Source organism: Peromyscus maniculatus, chromosome 14, assembly GCF_049852395.1.
Source record: "Peromyscus maniculatus bairdii isolate BWxNUB_F1_BW_parent chromosome 14, HU_Pman_BW_mat_3.1, whole genome shotgun sequence".
In the NCBI taxonomy this organism is placed as follows: domain Eukaryota; kingdom Metazoa; phylum Chordata; class Mammalia; order Rodentia; family Cricetidae; genus Peromyscus; species Peromyscus maniculatus.
The window spans coordinates 62,771,052-62,793,820 of record NC_134865.1 but is presented as its reverse complement, the minus strand read 5'-3'; the positions used below and the strand labels follow the sequence as shown (position 1 = coordinate 62,793,820).

General features: G+C 40.7%; 1 protein-coding gene and 1 pseudogene across 14 annotated transcripts in view; one reads left to right on the top strand and one right to left on the bottom strand.

Annotated features, from left to right (window-relative positions):
* LOC121822525 (mitochondrial amidoxime reducing component 2-like) overlaps nt 1-10,902 on the bottom strand; it is a 51,450-nt pseudogene extending 40,548 nt beyond the window's left edge.
* Cep128 (centrosomal protein 128) overlaps nt 1-22,769 on the top strand; it is a 355,586-nt gene that overhangs the window by 265,805 nt on the left and 67,012 nt on the right. For all 14 annotated transcript variants that reach the window (XR_013044433.1, XR_013044434.1, XR_013044435.1 and 11 more), the window contains one exon: nt 14,018-14,067. Coding sequence is in view for 10 of the 14 variants with exons in the window: in XM_016005823.3 (XP_015861309.1) it covers nt 14,018-14,067 (50 nt within the window). In the remaining 4 variants the exon portion in view is untranslated. The remainder of the gene's footprint in view (nt 1-14,017; nt 14,068-22,769) is intronic.

Genomic DNA, 22,769 nt, shown 5'->3' with positions numbered 1-22,769 from the left:
CACAGTCAGGACAAATCTCTGTCACCCGCCAGTCCCACAGCTGCTCAGACCCAACCAAGTAAACACAGAGACTTATATTGCTTACAAACTGTATGGCCGTGGCAGGCTTCTTGTTAACTGTTCTTACATCTTAAAGTAACGCATTTCTACAAATCTATACCTTGCCACGCGGCTCGTGGCTTACCAGCATCTTCACATGCTGCTTGTCCTGGCAGTGGCTGGCAGCGTCTCCTTCTGCCTTCCTGTTCTTTTATTTCTCCTCTCTGTTAGTCCCGCCTATACTTCCTGCCTAGCCACGACCAATCAGGTTTTATTTATTGACCAATCAGAGCAACTTGACATACAGACCATCCCCCAGTACAGCCAAGTGCAGACCATCTCAGACACCTGCACTCAGGCCCATGGTCCTAATCATCCTCTATACAAACCTGCTGGGTAACGCCACAAGGAACCCAAGAAGGGCTCCCACAGGACATACATTAACATCCCACAGCAGTAATGGAAAATAATAATTATCATCATGTATGCAAATTGGTGTGATAAAGTTAATTATTAATTGAAAGGGATGTACACCATCTCACTTAAATATTAAAACAATTGTTTAATTTTTTACGTTACTTTTTAAATCATTTCTTTTTTTTTTTTGAGATTATAATTACATCATATATGCCCTCCCTTTCATTCTGCCAAATCCTTCCATAGACTCTTCCAAGCTTTTTCAAATGCATGGCCTCATGTTTTCATTATCTGTTGTTACATACATATATACATGTATGTCGCACCCAGCTTTTTATCTGGGTGCTGGGAATGTTTATATTGCAGATCTTCTGTGCCATCTATCTTATTCCTAAATACATACACACAATCTGCTCCATTTGTATAATGTTACTTGTATGTTCATTTTCAGGGCTAACTATTTGGTGTCAGATACCCAGTTGACGTACTCATCCCTGGAGAAGGCTATTTCTCCTGCTCTCACCATTCCCTAGATAACTCTAGTTCTTCCTGTATGATTGAGGTCTCCTGGGCTTTCTCCCACCCACTTTAGTATTTCTGTTCTTGTCCTGTTCAGCTCATGTTTAGCTAGTCATATGGTGAGACTTTATGGGTGTAGCTTCTCCCATTCCTAGGAGACACAATCTCACAGCAATCTCCCTAATCCTTTGGCTCTTACAAACTTTCTGCCTCCTTTCCTGCAAGGATCACTGAGTGTTAGGTGAGGGGTTGTGTTGTTGATGGATTGGGCTCCACAACTCTGGATTTTAATTGGTTGTGGTTTTCTGTAATGTTCTCACATATTACAAGAAGTTTCCTTGCTGAGGGGTGAGGACTACACTTATCTCTGTTTATAAGGACAAATATTTATAGTGTAGATAGGGATTATGTTTGTTTGGTAAGATGATGGTTATAGGTTCTTCATGATCTGTGACTTCACTATCCCTGGGTAGGGTGTAGCAGGAATCTCAAAGAGTCTTATTAATGAAAACAAACCTGAAGCCAGTTATTGGGGTGAATGCTGGAGGATCAGAGAAGCAGAACAAGCCACAGCTATCTCACCTTGCCAGTTCCTCAGCTGATCCTGTTTCCTCAGACTGGATGCCTGAGTCCTCATCCAGAATGAATCTCAGCTGAACTGCTGCTAGAAACCTGAAAGCTTAACCAGCCAAATGCTTCTAGTTTCTCCTCTGCATGCCTTATATATCTTTCCTTTCTACCATCACTTTCTGGGATTAAAGGCATGAGTCACCATGCTTGGCTGTATCCTTGAACAGATGTATTTCTGCCTCCGGAATGCTAGGATTAAAGGCGTGTGCTACCACTGCCTATCCTCTATGTTTAATATTGTGGCTGTTCTGTCTCTGACCCCATGTAAGTTAATTAGGGTGCACAATATTTTGGGGAACCCAATACCACCTCAGTAGGTGATCAGTTTTCTAGTACCAGACATGATTTCCCTCTTGAGCAGGTGTAAGTTCAATTTGAGAGCTGTTGGTTATCACCAAAGTATGTATGCTACTAACGCACCCAAAAGTTTATTGTGCCAGGCTGGTTGTTGTGCATATGGTTCATATGCAGCATAGGTTGGTAGGATTATAGACTGCTTTGGAAACTTGCATGATGCCTTCTGGTACAATGAAAGCTAGTCCTCAGGGAGGAGGCTTTCAAATTATTTCCACCTCAGTGTGTTTTGGGTCCTGTGTCTGAAGTTCATAGTGTCTTCAGAAATAGGGACTTACCTTCCACCAAGGGCAACAGAAATAGCTTGTACTATTTTGGGAGTCTCTTAGGCAACTCTGACCAGCAACTCAAAAGAAGGCTTCTCATGCTTGGTGTTGGGGTTTTTGTTAGATGATTATTGGCTCTCAGACGGAGCATTTTTGGCTCAGATGGAAAGATTTTATTTAAATTATATATCTATATTTAGACACAGACGTACATATGTTACAGGCTTTTTAGATAGAAGATGGATGGATGGATAGATGATAGATAGATAGATAGATAGATAGATAGATAGATAGATAGATAGATAGATAGATAGATAGATAGATAGAATAGTATCATCATTGTGACTTTTGTTTCTTGGCCACCATTCAGAGTATTGTAAAGAAGATTGGTAATTTTGTATCCAAGTCATTTTGACACCAATGTCAATGGTCTGTCCTGTATTTTATTCATACAGGGATGTAGATGCATGATTGTTGTTTTGTGTGAATTTTACTTTTGAAAAGACAATCTACTTTTAAGGGTACAATTTTTGTATATAAGTTTTTACAATCGTGACTCCTGTCTAAATCCAGACGTAAGCCCAAGTAGATCCCCACAACTGTGAGCACACACTTTCACTCTCTTCCTCCACCTTGTTATTTCCTAATATACATTTCATCTGTGGGTTTGCCTGTCTGGCCTTTTCATATAACCAAATATATAGCTTGTATTTAAGCACCACTTTTGTTCACTCATTCATCCTCTGATACACAGTTGGGGTTGTTTCCTATTTTGGCTATCAGATATGCTGCTGGCCACAAAGGCCTCTGCCTAGTTTGCTGAGCCTTATTCCAAAGCCAGGGCACATGAAGGGCCTCATTAAGAAACAGTGCAAATGGGTCTTCCCATGATGCCGAGGAGCACTTTGAAAAATGGACTCTAAATACCCTTGTCTTAGTTTCTTCTTGCTATGACAAAATACCCCGACAAAAGCCACTTTAGGGAGGGTGGGTTTGTTTTTGGCTCCTAGTTCCAGGTTGTAGACCATCACAGCAGAGAAGTCCTAGTGGCAGGAGCTTGATAGAGCAGGTCACCTTGCATCTGTTGTCAAGAAGCAAAGAACTCTGAATGCCTGTGCTCTTTTGCATTTTTCTTTTTATTCAGGACCAAGCCAAGGGAATGATGCCACCCACTTTTAGGGTGGACCTTCACCCGTGACTTAACCTTATCAAGATGATCCCTCATAGGCAGGCCCAGAGGCTGACGTAGCTAGATAACCTACCCCAGCTATGCCCAGAGGCTTGTCTCTTAGGTGAGCTTCCTGTCAAGTTCACAACTCTTTACTGGCATCAAGCTTCCTTAATAAATTCACCGAAATCATGAAATTTGGCATATTGTATTTTTATTTTTATCATTTTTGTGGCATTTCCTAAATTTCCTTCCTTGACTGTTTGTGTGTGTGCGCTATATGTGGGGGATGGGGGAGCATATACTTTCCTGTGCATGCACATGTAGAAGCCAGAGGTCGCCACAGATTGTTTTTGTTAATTATTCTCCATCTTATTTTTTGGCGACAGGGTCTCTCACTTTGCCTGTAATTTACTGAGTAGGCTAGACTCTCCTACCAATGAGGCCCAGGAATATGCCTGCCTCTGCCTCCCCAGCACTAGTTACAAGCACGTGCCTGGCTTTTTAATGTAGATTCTGGCTGATCTAATTCTTAGGCAGATTCCCGGGCCCCAGGCTCACACAGCAAGCGCTTTACCAACAGAGCTACCTCCTTAGGCTCGGGAACTCAAATTTTTGTTTCTGTCTTTCTTTGCCATCAACTCAAATTCCTTCTTAACATTTCCTTCCTTGAGAGCTTCCTTGGGGCTCCTGGATACATACTAATTTAATCCTTCATTGGAAATAAGTCTTAACTTCACCTTCATTTCTAAAAACATTAACTAAATAGAAGATTCTAGGTTGCTAGCCATTTTTCTTTTACATTAAAAAAAATGATGTTTCTTTATGAATTCAGTGATTTCTAATAGGAACAATGTGTGTTTTTCTGATTATTTTTCCCCCTAGAGTTAAATGTTTTTTTCTTGTTGCTTTCGAGATATTTTATCTTTGGTTTCCAGGAACTTTGACTACCAGGGGTCTCAGTGTGGTTTGCCTCAGGTTCATTCTGTTTAGCATTCCCATGGTTTCTTCAATCTGAAGTTTATGTGTTTTATCAAAATTAGGAAATTTTCCAGTGTGTGAGCACATGATTGCTATCTAATGGTGAATTCCTGATTCCATTTGGATTCTTGTCTTTGTCTGGTTCCTGTGTTGATGTCCCACAGAACTGTGCTACAACTGGTCATTCTTTGTTCTATTAGCTGTTATCACATACTTTCTTTCATTGCTCTTGATATGGCATTTCTATTTCTAAAGCCTCGTTATTTTCTGCATGTGTGAAGGAATTATAAAGTGCTTAAACTATGTGAATTTGTGATCTTAATCCAGAAGAATTAATGCAGGTAAAATATTCAGTTAATATAAGTGTGTCTCCATTGGTTTAGATAATATCATACAACATCTGACAGTTGTGACTCAGATTATTATGAATGTCTTCATAATTAAAAAAAAAAATACACGAGAATACCAGGTAGATTGCGAGGCAAGCATTAGAGCAGGCGCTGGAGACATAATGCAGAGAAGCAGTGTCTTCCCTTGGAATATTTTACACCATCCTGCATCTTCATGTTCACATCAGCATTTGCCTTTTATAGGATTGTCTAAATTGTATACCTTTCTCTATATAATTATACTCCAGCATAGGCGTAGCAATAAGGATAATTTTTAAAAACATGATTAAGGATTTTCTGAGTACCTAAAGATAGGACTCTCTTTGGAGTAACCAATTATGACAGATGTAACATTTAAAAATTTGCCTGGGAGGGCCACATTTTGACTGTTCCTACTTGGCTACAGGTTTCTTTGCAAGGACTTCCTTGAATTCTCTGCATCCCCTTGGTGTACCCTGTACTGTAGGGATTACATGCTGATTACCTGCTCCCATGATCATCGGTCAGGCATGTCCTTAAATGTGTTCCTAGTAGAATAAACCACTTATTAAAACTATTAAGTTGTATGGCTTTCCTATTATGCTATATTACATGTCACAAACTTAGTGGATGAAAACACTAGCAGTTTATCATATGACTGATCTGGAGGTAAGAGTTGACATGGACTAAAGTCAAGACTGCACTCCTTCATATAGGGTCCTGAGAAGAATCTGTTTTCTTGTCTCTTCTAGCATTTGGAGGCTATATTCAGGCCTTGATTCATGTCAACCCTTCTTCCATTTTCAAAATCAGCATAAACACATAGATACGTGGCTGTCTGTGGGAATTCCTAAAGGAGACACTGTTGGTATTTGATGTTGAGTTGTACTTTGTAACAAGCATGTTCTAGCCCGTTCCAGCCTTCCCTTTACAAGGTCTGTATACACCTAGATCATAGTAGTTGCAGAAATCTGAGAATTTTCTCCTAAAAGCTCAACTTTAATTTGGCTCCAGAACAGACCCTGTGTTAGGTGTGTTAGGTCTCAAACCCTGGAAAAATGGCTAACTGAGGTGTCTATTAACATGTCAAAGCAGATACTGCCAGCCTCTCTAAGCATAACCAGTACCTGTTAAGGAGACATCCTGGCTGGCATACCCTACCTCCTACCCTAAACTCCCCAGCCCAGGCACTAGGCTGGACCCCTCCCTCAGCTTCTCTGCCCTATATAACCCAGGCATTTTGGCTACACGGCTCTCTTGGTCTTTTGGCTCAGTCCTGGCCTCTTGGCTCCTACCTTTCCTCTGTCCCCTCCCCTGTCTCCATACATGGCACGGTTCAGTCGGCTTGTTGTGTTCACTTGGGACCCTTCCAGATGCCTGTGTGTTTCCTTATATCTATAATAAAAACTTCAACCCTTAGGGGCATTCATGTTCTTTTATTTCTAGAATATTTCTAGAATATAATCTAGAGGAAATCATTCATCTCCCTAGGAGCTGCATCAAAAAACAAGCAAGAATTTTTTGTAGGTTCTATAAGTAAGAGCTGATCAAAGAAGTTCAATAAACAAAAGTTATATAGATCCCCAAATGTATTGCTCCTTGAACGTAAAGTCAGAACACAGTCCAGGAAAAATTGCATTCCAACCTAAGGAATGTCATACTTTGCACTTTGTGAACAGTTCAGAGGTTGTACCTATATGACTAGGCATGACGTCATGCCATCATTTGGTCACAAGAAACTGAACCTTGAAGTAGTGTTTATAGTCAGTCACCCATTTCTCTCTCCCATTTTGTTAGTCAGGTGTCTTTTAAAGTAAGATTAAGACAACTACTTATTTTTTACGGAGCATACTCTTATGTAGATGTAATTCTAAACGGCTTTATTAAATAAGAAACACAAAGCCAGATACAGAGTTAAAAGCTCAAGAGGTCAGAGCACTAGTGAATAGCCTTTAGCTTACCAGTCGCTGCTGTCCTTCTCCTGAGAGAGAGAGAGAGAGAGAGAGAGAGAGAGAGAGAGAGAGAGAGAGAGAGAGACCTTCTTCTATGTGACCTGTCTTTTTTATTGCCTTTCTGTTCTACCTTCTCATTGGCTTTAAACCCAATCACATGATTTCCTCGTCACTGCCTGTCTATACAGACCTCCGGGTCTCTATGGTCCTTACTGAGATTAAAGGTTCGGGTCACTGCTTGGCTGTGTCCTCGAACACACAGAGACTCTGCCTGCCATGTGGTCAGATTAAGGGTGTGTGCTACCACCACTAGACTTGTGCTAAATGGCTTGCTTTTAGCTCTGACCCCCAGGCAACTTTATTTATTAATATACAAATAAAATCACATTTCAGCAAAATAAAGTCTCACCATACCCTTACCTTCTCTTCTGCTCTTTATAGAAATGACAAAAGCTTAACTGTTGGCTATACCAGAACTTGCATTCTGTAACTAGGTTTTCCACCACCCCCCCACCCCCACCCCACCCCCACCCCGGCAAGCTAGGAAGAAGCAGGTGGAATGGGATAGACTAGTGTGCTTTTTTCTGTACTGTTCAAGTTTGGGGAATGTTTTCTCAGAAATGAATTAGCTTGAAATGAAAACACGAGTACCTGTATTTGTGTGTCTTACCACATAGACAAGACAAACAGCGGCCTGTTAACCATTTATTTATTGAACCATCATGCACTGGGCCAGTTCAGCCCCATCTGTGAACTTGTATGTTGTTTCAGTGTCTCACAAACTGCAAGGGACAGACAGAGGTTTTGAATGTTGCTCTTCTTTTTGACCTGTGGTTTCTGTGCTACAGTCTGGTGAGGAAACTTTTAGTTCATTGTGGTATGTTCACTGATAGCCAGTTGGTGGCAGTAGATATGACAGAGTTTTAATAATGTAGCTTGCTATCATAGGTGGACTTTTAAAATAGTGAGATGAATGTCCTCTTTGGTTTGTTTAAAATTATAGCTCATACTTTTTACATATTTTATTGATTTTTACAAGGGATACTTAGGGTAAATTTTAAAAAATAGTAACATGTCTAATTTTTATTATAAACCTGCCACTATTTTAAGTGTTTTGTATATGTATTTGTCTCTTAGCTCCTCTTGGGGATTCATTTCCATAGATACCAAAATCTTGTGGCAGCAAGTCCACCAGATTAAGTTACAGGGCAGTATTACCTAACCATCTCATGCACTTTAAATCACCCCTAGATTACGTACAATAGGCAACACAATGTAAATGACACATAAAGAGTTGTTATATTTTCTTTTTAGGGCACATTGACAACAGCAGGAAAGATCTGTAAATGTTCATCGCATATATACTTTTAAAAGATTATTTTAAAGCTGTTTGTGTTATACATGGATATGGAACCCAGAGTGTTAAAGCCAAACATAGCTGATTATTTTTACCTTAACACCTTGACTAGTATAATGAAATAGAAAAAAATATTTGCTGGCCAGTGATCATTGAACAACAACAGAAAACCAACTTTTCCTTACCGCTGTGGTTTGTAAGATACTCTGTTTGCTGTATGCTGAATATTCTAAGTGGCTGTCTTCTCAACTGTTTGCGTATTTGCTTTCCATCATCAGCCACATGTTACACTACCTGGACTGGAGGACCTTCAGTGTGGACACCTAGGCATGGGTGGCCGTGTCGTAGTTGTTGAGCTTCAGTGAAGTTTTCTTTCAGTCTGGGGAAGAATTAGACAGTGTACAGCATGTGTGGTTGAAGAGGGAACGATGGAGTGTTTCAGTGCAAGTCATGCATTTCAGAGGAGGGCAGTTGTTGCATGAAAACCAAGGTCCGTTGTAGAAGCCCTGGGCCCACTGTGTGGTACCAGCAGAGGCGCTGAATGTCTTGGAACTTAGTCCTTATTTGTACGATATGAGGAGACAGGCTTAGATGAGGAGTTCTTAAATAACTGTCATTTGAAGCATATAGTTCCACCATGACATTATGGGGTCTATCTCAAAACAGGAGGGAAGCTTAGCAGATGTCCCTGGATACCCCATTCCAGCTTCACCTACAGCAGCTTCCTTTCATCCCTGTGAATTGTGTATTAGAAGTATAGACTAGATAGTGTGTATTTCATATATAAATAGATTTCTTCTTCTTTAAGAAAGTGAAAATTTGGGGTTACATTATTTCTTCTCTCTCTTCTATTCTTTTTGTTTGTTTATTTGTTTTCAAGACAGGATTTCCTGAATATCCCTGGCTGTCCTGGAACTCACTTTGTAGACTAAGCTGGCCTCAATCTCATAGAGATCTACCTGCCTCTGCCTCCCAAGGGCTGGGATTAAAGTCATACACCATCACTGCCCAGCTTTTTCTATTCTTAAAGTGCCAATAATTACAACATTGTAGAAAAAAGATAAAGAATATGAAGAGAGAAGATAAAATGACCATTGTCTAGTGCATGCAGCTGTGTCTCTATCAGAAGTACACCTATAGGAAGCTAAATCCATCATTTGTGCTCCCTGTGGGATGTCCTATGCTACTTTGATTTTATTACACCATCACTGCTGTCCACAAAGAAAGATATACAGACTAAATTTTGAATATTGAACTTTTGAGAATTGATAGTATCCACTGTTCTTAGTAAAGGACAGGACACATAGGAACATGGAGCAGGGCTTCTGCATGACTAACTAGGCACAGCTGCTCACAGTGAAGGCGTCTGTCTGAACTCCAATGCCCTCCGGCCCAAAGTGTTGTCATAGATGCTGCTGTATCTCAAGTGCCTTCCTCTCAGCATCAGCTGCCCCAAGTTATGATGGGAATGAAGTGTTTTATACTAAAAGGTTAAAGGGGAAAAATCATTATTTCTAAGCTCGATCTTCAGCATTTTTTTTTTTTTTTCGAGACAGGGTTTCTCCGCATAGCTTTGTGCCTTTCCTGGAGCTAACTTGGTAGCCCAGGCTGGCCTTGAACTCACAGAGATCTGCCTGGCTCTGCCTCCCGAGTGCTGGGATTAAAGGCGTGCGCCACCACCCCCTGGCTAATCTTCAGCATTTTTAAGAAGAATCAAGTTGCTAGTTAGGTGAGTTGGTCTTGCTGCTTAATGAAGAAAACAAGATAAGACAGTGTTGAATTTCCTTAAATAGTCAAGTGCTGCAAAGACTGCAAAGGAAGTGGTACCAAAACATCTTACCAAATCTGTTGTCATGATGTGTTACCCTAACTAAGTATGGCATCTGTTGTAGAATATTATTTTAAGGTGTGATACTTCTGTTTATGTTGCATTTGCTGTGTTACTTTGCCTGTCTAAAACACCTGGTGGTCTAATAAAGAACTGAACAGCCAATAACAAGGCAGGAGAAAGGATAGGCAGGGCTGCCAGGCAGAGAGGATAAAGAGAAGGAGAAATCTTGGAGGAGAGATCAAGGAGCAAGAGAAGGTAGAAGAAGTAGCAGGAGTCCAGGGGCCAGCCACCCAGCCACCCAGCCACCCAGCCACCCAGCAAGCCATGGAGTAAGAGTAAGATTTACAGAAGTAAGAGAACAGAAAAATCCCAGAGGTCAAAGGTAGATGGGATAAGTTAAGTTAAGGAAAGTTAACTAGACACAAGCCAAGCTAAGGCCAAGCATTCATAATTAAAATAAGCCTCCATGTGTGATTTATTTGGGAACTGAGTGGCAGCCCCCCAAATGAGCAAAAACAACCAACAGTATGCCATCAGAACACAAATTGGATCCAAACAAAACTAGAGTCCTAGTTCCCATCTATGCTTTCCTTTTTTTTTTTTTTTTTTCTAGGAACGATTTCTCCTCACGATCTATCATAATGAGTTAGCATCAGCTAATTTAAAAACTGGTGCCAATCCACGGAAAGCACTCAGGCTGCTGCGCTTTTCACTAAATTCTGTTCATTAAGTAATGTCGATAGAAGCTGTTCAGTCACAGCAGCGTCCATGGCAGTTGATTATAATAAAATAATAAAGGGAATGTGAGCATGGGGTGCTGAGCAAGGGAGCAGAGCCGCCCTCCAGCTTCTCATCCCAATCATTTGTTCTGAGCCTTGGGAGAGCAAAGGAGATTTCTCGTTATGAAGAGGGGCCTACCACACTGGTGGGGAAAGCGCTGAGTTCTTTCACCTGTGCAGCAGTCTTACCGTATTCTCCTAGCTTCCTTCTGTTGGCATTAGAGTACTGCTTCTCAGCCATGATCAGGAGCTCGACTTCCCCAACGAAGCCTCATAATCCTAGTCTTTATTCCCATTAAAGGTATCTGAACAACTCAATTTGGGGGTTTTAAGTTAATTTTCAAAGGTAGAGAGGCAGTTGTTAGAAAGATGGGGAAGTCCTGAATGTTGATATCAGAAGATTCCTAAAGCAAATCAGAGGAATACAAATATGTGCACTTGGAAAATTTATGTAACAAAGCTGGGTGGTAGTTGCTTACACCTTTAATCCCAGCCTTCTGGAGGCAGAGGCAGGCATATCTCCATAGGTTCGAAGCTAACCTGATCTACAAAGAGAGTTTAGGACAGCCAGGGATACATAGAGAAACCCTGACTCTGTCTGTATATACGTATACGTACACACACACACACACACACACACACACACACACACACACACACACACACACACAGAGCAGGCTTTTTCTATTTGACCACCAATCAGCTCCTAAATCATGACACAGAGACTTATTAGTTTTGAATGCTCAGCCTAGCTTAGGCTCATTTCTGGCTAGCTCTTTTAACTTAAAATAACTTGTTTCTCTTTATCTACCCTTTGCCTTGGGGCTCATTACATTTCTTACTCCTGTATATCTTATTTTCACTGCTTCTCATGTCTAGCTGGCTGGTGGCTGCCTCCTTCTGGAGTAACTCTCTCCTCCTCCTCTCTTTCCTCCTTTTTCAAGCCTAGATTCCTCCTCCTATTCTCTCTCCCTACCAACCTTGCCTATCCCTCTTCTTCCTAGCTTTTGGCTGTTCAGCACTTTATTAGACCAATCAAGTGCTTTAGGTAGGAGGGTGAAACAGATGCAACACATCTTTACATAATTAAACAAATGCAGCATAAACAAAAGTAACACATCTTTACATTGTAAACAAAGGCAGCAGAAACAAGTTTAACACACCTTCACATAGTTAAAGTAATATTCTGCAGCATAAACAAATGTAATACATCTTTGCCTAGTTAAAATAATATTCTACAACGTGTGTGTGTATGTTTGTGTATCAGAAGATATAATTAAGTACTGAGTGGTGCAAGTGAGTGAGTGCTATGCTAGATAGATTATAATTTAGGTGAACAAGGCTCTAGGCTTGGCTTTAACACTAACTAGGTTAGTTATGATTTCATGTATTTATTGTGAGAGCAAACAATAAAATTACTCACGGGGCACTATCCACACTTTGTGAGGACAGTATTGTGTTGCTTTACCTCTTTGGTTGTCTTATCCTGTATTCTCCTAGATTCATTCCTAGTTTGTTTCCATGCCTTGTTGCTAAAAAACCTGAAATGCTAATGAAAACTCTCTCCCCAAATATACCCTATAACAGTGCTTTGCTGCTCTCTCATTGATTCACTTTATCATGGGAGGCTTTGGGAGGAGAGTATTATTGCTTCTCAGCCATGATCAGTAGCTGGGCTTTAGCAAACAGGTTCTGAATCCCATTCTTAAGTTCATGACTCTGAGTTAGAGTGGATCAGCTGGGCGTTTTGTGTACTGTCAGTTGGACATCAGTCAGAGTCATCTGTAGTCACCTTCAGATCAGCTGGGTTGCACTGCTTCTGGGCACTTTCTGGCTGCCTACTGGAGCACCCTGGGCCATGTGTCTCTTGTTAGCAGGTTGTGTGGGTCTGGTTCACATGGTAATGACAGTTCCATGTGAAAAAGTAGAAATCTGCAAAAACCTGTGACAGAGGTTTTCATGTGGAATCAGGTCAAAGGGCTAGCCTAGCTGCAGGAGGTAGATCCCAGTGCAACAGCAAAGTGGGAGCCAGGATAACTGAGGTCACTGGCCAATCTAGTACACCCCAAGTTTCTTTCCACACATTGTTGCTGAGAAACCGAAATGTCAGTGAAAATGTGCTTCAAAAAATACCCCCAAACAGCACTGTGCTGCCTTATCATTGACTCACTTTTAATTCGGAGAGGCTTTTGGAGTCAAAGTCAGTTCCTTTAAAGAATACAGAACAGAAACTGCCTGTGATTCTGCAGTGCAACACTGCATCCTAAGAGGATTGCCTTCTGTCTCTGTAGCCATCGTAGTGCACAATCTCAGAGTCATTGCCGTCCATTATCACCTACCTGTTCTCCTAGAGTTCCAGGGTAGCACCTGCCGAGGTATGACTTACACCGGTGTTACTTTATTCCCTTTATAGTACTTCTTCCTGCTGTTTCTAGTTTAACACTTACTATAATGTTTGAATCTGCCTCTCTGATATGTGTGTTGGATCTCTCCCAGTTGTATTTTACTTTTTTTTTTTTTTTTTCTCAAGACAGGGTTTCTCTGTGCCTGTCCTGGATCTTGCTCTGTAGATCAGGTTGGCCTCAAACTCACAGAGATCTGCCTGGCTCTGCCTCCCGAGTGCTGGGATTAAAGGTGTGCACCACCACCACCTGGCTGTATTTTACTTTTATGCAGCACAGCCTCTTGGTAAGGTAAACCAGTCACAGTGTAGTGCCATTGCAGATTCTAATGTGAACTGCTAAAGGTGATTCTTGCCAATTCTATCCAAGTTCTGACTCAGCCCAGCCTTCTTCAGGTTTGTGAAATCTACTAAGATTGTAGCACAAAGTGGTATAGCTGGGGGCAGAAAGTTCTGCTCGCCAAATATATTTTCCTTTATGGCAAGTGCATAAATTAACATACCAGGAAACTATAGCTGCATTCATGTGATACGGCACATTGCTCTCTTCAGCTAACTGTTTTTTTTTTTCTTCTATTGTTCATTTCTCAGAGACTGTGCCAAGCTCTTGGTCAGTTATACCTGTAATACATCCCACTCTCTCAGTATAAAATGATAATTAATAATAATAATAATAATAGGTCTTTGCAGTTGATATAGTGTTCTGCTTCCTTTAACAGCACTCACTGTTTTAGGTGTTTAAATATGGTTGTAAAAAATGACTTTGGGGTGGGACCTGGCTTGAGAACATGAGAGAAAATGGCTTGTTCCTAATTTTTTAAAGGAATTTTGTGTTACTTGTCAGTTATATAGTCATTGAATCAAATGCTTCTGATATTGGCATGCTATTTTGGTTCCTTAAGAAGCAACCCATTTTTACATTGCATTTTCATGGGTGTTCATTTTCTTATTGTAGGTCTGCTAGAAGAGACTCAAAGAAAAGAAGAAGAGGTGGAAACTCTACAGGTAAAGTCACTTCCCAATAGGGCAAGTGTCATTGTGATACAAATATTTGCTTTTCTGATCTGTTATCTGTTCGTATGACCATATTCAGACTGCTCCAGCACATGAAGTGACGAGTCCCACATGGGAACATTAAAGATGAAGTCTGAATTTGCTTCCCTTAGTTGTCATTGAGAGCACTTACCATTCAAAAGGGGCGGGCAGCTCAAGCCCTAGGCTACTACTCTTGATAGACTTGTATTCCTTAGTGCAATATAATGGGAACCTTGGCATTCAGAGATGAAGACAGCATGCTCCCAAAAAGCAGAGCTGGGAGATGAGAATGCATTTATAGAATGTATATTTTCAAGTCAAAGTCAAACTAATTCTTACTCCATGGGTATCATCTACCAGTGATTAACTAGGAATGCTAACACATTCATGGAAGGCAGGATTTACCTTGAATAGACTTTCAACTTGTCCTGGGTGCATGCACATATCTCAGACTGGAAAATTATGTTTGAAAGGTTCTGTTGGAATTCTGATTGAGAGTTCTATGGTCTAAGCAACTGCTATTCAGTTGGCATCTAAAAGAACTCCCTCCCTGCTTTCCCACAGGGCTAACTTACAAATGGGTAACCCACCTGTCTGTCTTCATTAGAGCAGACATAATCACTCCTACTCACATGACAGAAACAGTTCACTTAATGTCATGTTGGAGATTAAGCACTGTAAATACTTTGGGCATTTAGAGATCTTTGTGGGCCTTGAGCAGTAAAGGGAGACTGGAGGATAAATTAATGAGCTAGCATGAGTGCTTAGGGGTGAATATGTTTGTTTCTGGTAAGTGAAGAATGGGTCAAGTTAGCCACAGCAAGCAATGGAAATAGTTTTTGGTTGGATTTTCTTCATTTGATGATCTATCCACTAAGAGAAAACTGTACAATTGAACTGAAAATGCTCAGCTAGTATAGTTCTGGATGTGTAGTTACAGTAGCATATGTTAGCTATTGATTTGTATAAAGTTTTTTTAGACATCTTTTCCCACTAAATTAAGATATAAAAAACCATCAAGTATGAGGCCAGGAAGAATATCAAGTATATACCCACCCTGCTCACCTCTGAAATTAATACCAGTTGTGCTTCTTACAGAAAGCACGATGTTACATTTACTACTGGTCCTAGACTAGCATGTGTAAGCATATCTATTGGATATATCTAGACTTTTAAAATGGTAGCAAAGATCCTTTATGTTTCCTATAATATAAATCTTGGTATCAGTTGCCTCATTAAGTGTAGTATCCTATGTTGCTCCTCAAATGTTTGTTGATTATTGGTACTATTTTTACCAAAATGTCTATCAGTGCAAAAGAGTAAACAAGCCAAGTCTTCATGGGCGTTTACAGATATACATTGTACAACATGGTGTTCTACAACAGGAGAGTAAAACATTGCCACCACTTTTTCTGGTGGCTAATATCTGGTACTCCTCAATTAAATAGGAGGAAATGACACCTCAGAATGACAAGAGTTTAGAGGCACATCATGGAGAAGTCTTAACTGGCAAAGAATAGAGGAAAAAAAAACCTGTGGAAGATGGTTATATATCCCTAAGTTTCTGTACTCCAGTATAAAATCCATAGGTGAGAATCCAGAAAGGACCACTTTAAATAAGTGAGTTCTTAACCCAGTCATTCTATGGGAAGAAATAATTTCCAAAAAAAAACGTTGACAGTAAAGAGTAAAAGTCAAGAGCTTGGGTTTTAAAACCTGGGTCTGCCTCTGAGTCATTGGGTAACCTTGGGCAGCTCAGTTAACTTGGCCATGCCCATCTTCTTATCTGTGATACCACTTCATAGAACTATCTTCCTAAAGTGTTTAATTTAGAGTAGATCAGTCCCTAAATAGTAACTTACTATCATCCTGTTATACATATGTGTATACTTATACTTATGTATAACAGTCTGCATTTAACATTATTTTCCTAAGGACTGGTGTGCTTTCTGTGTATTTAATCAGTTTCTATAAAGACTCATTGAACAAATATTTAATGAATGATAGTATTGTACATGGATGGCACTGCTGTGTGCTAGGTAGTTAGATAAGCTGTGTGTCTGTATTATGGATATATTTCTGCCTTCGCTCTCAGAATTCATGGAAAACCATTAAATGAACGCTTACAATGAAATATTGAAAAATGCTGTTAGAGAAAATATAAGTGTGTCAACATGTAATAAGAACACTAGTCCTTGTTTTTTGTAGGTAGGGCTGATGAAAATGAGGGGGAATGAGTAGATTGAAAGCAGGTAGGTTGAGCTGGCATGGGGATGTTCTCTAAGAGTTATCTAGACAAATTGGGAATCTGGGAAAAGTTTAGGAGGGGAAGCTGTGATAGAAGAGCACACTCCCAGGTTTATGGAACTGTCTGTAGTTCATTATGATGGAAAGTCGTGTGTGGAAGAGGAGCAGCAGACAAGAGTAGAGTAAACCCAGGTCCAGTGACCTTGTGCACATTTGGACTTTACATTTGGTGCATATAAAACCCGTGAAGGGTTTAGAACAACATAAAAACAGTATGATGAAACTTGTATCTTGAATGTATCTGTTTATAAAGTTGAAAATAACTGGAGGCAGGTTAAGACTGAACACAAAGAGGCCACTCCAGCTAGGGGTTGTGAGACTTGCCAAGAGGTGGTGGTGCCTTGCACTAGGTGGCAGCAGCCAATATGAGGAGGGGTAGGGGCTTCCTACTATGTGTTATGATTGAAAAGGGGAGGAGGGAGGGAGGGAAGGAAGGATGAAGGGAGGTATGGAAGGAAGGAAGGAAATAGAAAAAGAAAAAATGGATTAGCCTTTAGGAAGTAAAACTGTATTAAGCAAAGCTCTTGGCTTGCATGATGAGGCCACTTCATGGATGGTTAAGTTCATTAGCGAATGTCAGATACTGATTATTTTAGTTATTGATATGCTGAAGTTCCCAGGGGTGGGCTGTGTTTGTGTGGTAATCCTGAGTCTACAACTCAACAGGGCTTGAACTGGGCATGAAGAATTGGATGTCACTGACTCTGTTGTCCACAGCATTTGGGTGACCTAACAGTCACAGGAATATGGAGAATGAGGAAAAAAATGAAAGCCTAGGCTGGATCACAGAGAATACCAATATTTACATCACAGATAAGGACAAAAACCTATTAAAGTTGTCGGACTTAAATTAAAAAACTTCAAAAGAACACAGTATCATGAAGCTTACTGTGACTATATTTTTTTGTTTCATATCAAGGGGGTAGTCGACAAGAGAACAGAATAAATATTTGTTATATCATAGGAATCTTTTTAGTTCTGTGTTTGGCCTCAGAACTAAAATTTACTGCTTCCTTAATCTGCCATGCCTGTGGCCTAGCTCCCCTGTGTTTCATTTCCAAGTATCTACTCCTGAGCACAGGCCTTGTCCTAGTAGGCTCTTGGTAAGTTTCTGTAAACTGAACAGATGAACAGCACCCACTCACCTCCTCAAAGCCCACCCATTGAAAAACAGCACTCACCCTGTCATTTTCCATTTAAAAACTTCAACAAGGACCCTCAGTTTCTTCCCTCACTCCCCTTTTTTCTATCTGCCTCTAGCTTTCTCTCTCCCTTCCTTCCCCCACCCCCATCCTTTCCCACTCCCGTTCTGCCCTCCATTCTCCTTTAACTGTACTAAGTACACACTTTGGCAAGTGTGGGAAGAGGCAGCAGGAAAGAGTAAAGTGGCAGGAAGAGAATACTATCTACCAGTCTTCCAAAGAATCACAGACCATGGAGATAAACGTGTGACAGCTGATGGTTACAATGCAGCTTGTAATTACCCAGATTCTGTACTGCAGCTTCGCATTGCCTGACTCCTTTTTGTGACATTCATTCGCAGTTACATTGTGTGTTGCTATTCCTAAAGTGAAGTAGTGTGTGGTGCAATATCACAGTCCTATTTACATGTGGGTTGGAGATACATAGAAGGAAATGAATCTCATCTCCAATCCTGGTACTGGTAGAAACATTTAAATGGACACAAAGGTAATCCATTTTCCATTAATTTACTGAAATGCACACCCTGCCTTGACATCGTGTTGGTGATGACTGGTTTTGTTTTCATTTACTCAAGTACCAATCTATGTGGCTTATTTGTCACTGACTTCTAGTTTTTCCTTTGTGTTGCTATGCAGACCCCACAATGCCAAAGTACGCTTGAATAAGAAAACCATCACAGGGCTCTGTCTGAAAAATGTCATAGAACCCATGTAACAGCTGGCTATGTTGGTGGTGTGCCCCAGTATTGAGGAGGTGGAGACAGGAGGATCCCTGTCTGCCCAGCCAGTTAGCCTTCTTGGTGAATTCCAGACAAGTGAGAGATTCTGTATCAATCAATAAATAATAAAGTAAAAGTAAAATGTGGGCCTTTTCTGAAGAAATGTACTTGATGTTATCCTCTGACCTCCACATACATGTGCACACATATGTGCCTGCACATACACGTGGAAACACACACACAAGTACAGCTCAGAGTGCTATCTGAGAGTCACAACCAGAGAACCCAGCAATTCCTAGGCCCTCCCTCTTTTGCCCATTTACAGTCAGCGTTCTTTCCCTTTTATTTGAAATGGGTTAAAGTTTAGATGAGCATGAGTTTCCTCTTTATTTTCCCTCATGTTTTGGAGTATCTTGTGAGTCAGAGGTATGGACAGTTGGGCAGTTCTAACTTCTGCACTCCAGGCTTATGTGAGAGCTGTGAAGGCCTTGTTGCCTGGCAGCTCCTCACTGAGTCTGAATTCTACGTGCTCACTGTGTTGTTTGTTGTACCTGATGCATGATGGATGTGGTGCCTTTGACTAGAGTATAGCATCAAAGAACCCGGAGGAAGTTCTGGCCCCAGTAGAATCCTCATGTCCCCCCCCCCCCCCCCCCCCCCCCGCCTTCTTCTCTTTCTCTTCTTTCTCCCTCTTCCCCTCCTCTCTCCTCCTATTCCTCCAGCTCCTTTTCCTGTGCTGCCCTGTGTCCTCCATGAACAGCCATATGATTTAAATTCATATTAGGACAGAGCATTGGAAGGAAGTGAGGTATATGGCTGTCTATGAAATCAATCAGAAGCAGAAAATAGGCACAAGGATAGGGTTGATTGTGGGCCTGGTATGAGTATCAGCTCCACCATCTTGGAAGAGAGTGGAAGCATTTAGTAGGGGCATCTATAATCCAAATGTTGCCACAACTATTTGGGGACACATTGTTTAATACTATTGAAAGTTTCACTGGAAATGAGAGCTAATCCTTTGTTTTAAATGGAGTTTTGTTTGTTTGTTTATTAAGTAAATTATTAGAAGGTCTTTTTCAGAGTTGTGCCCCGAAGGATATTAAGGAATATTAATGACATCCTACTTTTCAGATGATCCATAATAATGTTTAATTTCTGTATTAGTTGGTTGGCATCTTCTGTTTGAAGCATTTGATGATGATGATGATGATCGCTTTTACAACTATTTTAGAGTTGGAGGGCTAGGTATTAGCTTTTGATTTTTTTCACCTCCATGGTACTTAGGCAAACCATTTACAATGAATAGGAAGAAGATAATGTTTTCTGTGTCTATTACTTTATGTTAGCTACTTAGGAGCAGCCTATGGCAGCACAGAGTATTAAGAGAAAAAAATAGAATAAGGAATGAATTTCTAGGTTTTTATTTTTTTAATAAGTCTGACAAGTACTAATCTAGAGCCATGGTTCTCAACCTTCCTAATGCTGCGACCCTTTAATACAGTTCCGCATGTTGTGGTGACCCCAACCATGAAATTATTTCATTGCTACTTCATAACTGTAATTTTGCTGCTGTTATGAATTGTAATGTAAATGTGAACCATTGATCTAGAGGGTTTTATCATAGAAAATACCAATATAGAGTTAGCAGGCACATTGTTGAAGAAGGAAAAGCACCATAAATGTGACTAAGACAAGGGAATAAATGCCCTAGCAGAAGCTGACATGACAGTACTTTAATATCTCAGTGGACTGAGGAGATTGCCAGTCCCACTGTTAAACCACCATGGGAGAAACTGGACTTTCGACAGACCACTTTGGTCATTTACAGGGTTCTGCTGTCCATCATGTCCACCAGACTGTAGAATACCTAAACCTTGTGCTTTCTCTCAGTCCACAAATGAAGGGGTTGGGGCAGCTGCTAAGAGGCCTTTAAAATTATTTTCACAAGGGCGTAATGGTGAAGTAGATTCTGTCCTCTCATGCAGATGAATTGGAGCAATTCATGCCCCAGAAATACTCATTTTCTTAGGAGATGTGAAGGGTATTTTTAGAATTCTCAGTCTGAAAAGCTGACGAATTGAGATTAACTGTTTAAGGTTTTATTAATCTGGAAGGCCATGTGGTATCCTGTCTGTTCCTAGGATTCCTCTTGAGAGTTACCATGGAGCTTCATCAACCTAGAAACTAGAAAGTATCACATCGCTCACCTACATACATAGTCTTCCCAGGATGCATCTGGTTGAACTCAGCAGATGACTATGCCTCTGTTTGTTCAGAGGTGTGGGGGTGGAGTGTCCTAAGCAATGGCATCAGCAAAAATAAACATGTATGATTATGGGGGTGGAGTGGCGAGGCCACCCTTTGCCACTTTGAAGGCAAGACAATTAATAGCTCATTAAAATCACTGTTTTCTCAAGAGGTGGAGCGACTTACCAAGCCTCACATTCGGTATGAGGTCTCAGCAGAGATGAACATTAGCAGCATGTCTTGAGGTGAAGCAGGGTCTCAGCTCATTAGATTTGCACACTTCAATTTACTACATCAAGAGGCCTCCAGAGAGCAGGGAGGCAAGCTCAGTAAAGTGGATTCCACCTGATATTTTAGTGGTCATTAAATTTTATCACCCTATTTTACCTGAAACTTGCAACTTAATTTTAATTCCAATTTATGACAGAATAAAACTTGAAAATAGAATACCCCAAGAGAAGTCTTCTAACATCTAATATATAGATGTTGATTGACTAGACTGTTTTCTTTTGAGAATAAAAAAAAATTATAAAGGCATGCGGGGCTTTGTTTATTTACCAGTATTAAAAGCACAAGGCCTCAATACTTAGCAGTTATGAGTCCTGTCAATAAGAAAGCCTCCTAAAAGAAAGACAGTATTTGCAAAGTGAGGCAAAGCATAGTCTTTAAAAGCTCCAGTTTTACTCTGTAGCAAAGTTTACTAAAATACTTTCACTGGGTATCCTTTTCAGACTTTATAAACTGCTCTCACAAGGAGCAAGGTAGGTCCATAAAACTTCATACACCATGTCCCTGGTAGCTGACTTCAGAGAGGTAACCCACATCCCTCAGTGACACACTCAGATCCTACTCTGGGCTCCAGAGGCACAGTGCTTGATGTCAATAGCAGCTTGGGTTTTTTTTTCTGAAAAATGAGAGAGCTGTTCAGCTTGTCATGGTGTTTCATGGTGCTGGGCTTGTCTGAAAGTCTGCAAGTCTCCAGAGCCAACAGTCCCTTACACATGAGGGTATTTCCACTTCTGTTGCTGGAGTTAAGTGATCATTTTAGCCTTGTGCTCCATAATAGTTTACTGCTTATGCCTGTCATGTGACACCCCTAAACAGGACTTCAATGTGGAAAGGCAGCCATGTGAATGTGCTTTATCTTCCACCTTCTGATAACGATGGCAGTTGTGAAAAGCAGTATTTTAATTAATGACTGCTGTAAATAGTCAACTTGGAAATGGATACCTAAGACCTTTCTGATACCTAATACCTTTCTGGTTGGAATAAATTTCCATTGACCCATGGATGATTCTTTTGAGTTTGTAAACATGAATTGGACATTGCTAAAAGAAACTATAATTGCCATTTCTAGGTTCTCGCCCTTCCCTGTCACTGACTGAGTTTCTAGAATGTGAACAAATACTTCAGAGGATTTCTGAGTGTGGGATCTTCAACACCCACTATGTTTAAATTTAACAAATATTTCTGTGGCAGTTACTAATTCTTGTCAAGATATCAAGAATATCTTGATATAGATATAGATATAATTTGATATAGCTCTTGTGGGCTATATCAAACCTGGGCATGATGGCTCATGCTTGTAACCCCAGCACGTAGGAGGTTGAGGCATAGGATTGCCCCAGGTTCCAGGCCAGCCTAGACTACAGGATGAGCCCTGTCTCAAAAACAAAGCCAACTACACTAGCAGCAAAAAGATGGTATTAAGTCATCCCAGAATGATGTTCTATGCATCAAGGGGTGGGGGTGGGACAGAATTCTGAATTAGGGGAGATTCTGAATTGATAGCCGTAGAGCAGTTCTTTGGGTCATGCACTGTGCTATTTGTAAGTCTGTGTCATTGTCCTCTCACAGCTCTCTAATGTAGACACTGCTGCTCTCATTGATAGATGAAAACACTAAAGCTTGTGTAGCCCGTAGAAACCTACCTGGCTCCTTTGCACCGCACTTAACATCCTGTGGAGCACAGAATTTCAGATGACCATGACCACCACCTCTAGTTAGGTTCCTGGAGTTTCTTTTGTTCTTCTCCTCCTTACTCTTTCACTTTTTTTTTTTTAAAGATTTATTTATTTATTATGTATACAGTGTTCTGCCTGCATGTGTCCCTGCAGGCCAGAAGAGGGCACCAGATCTCATTACAGGTGGTTGTGAGCCATCATGTGGTTGCTGGGAATTGAACTCAGGACCTCTG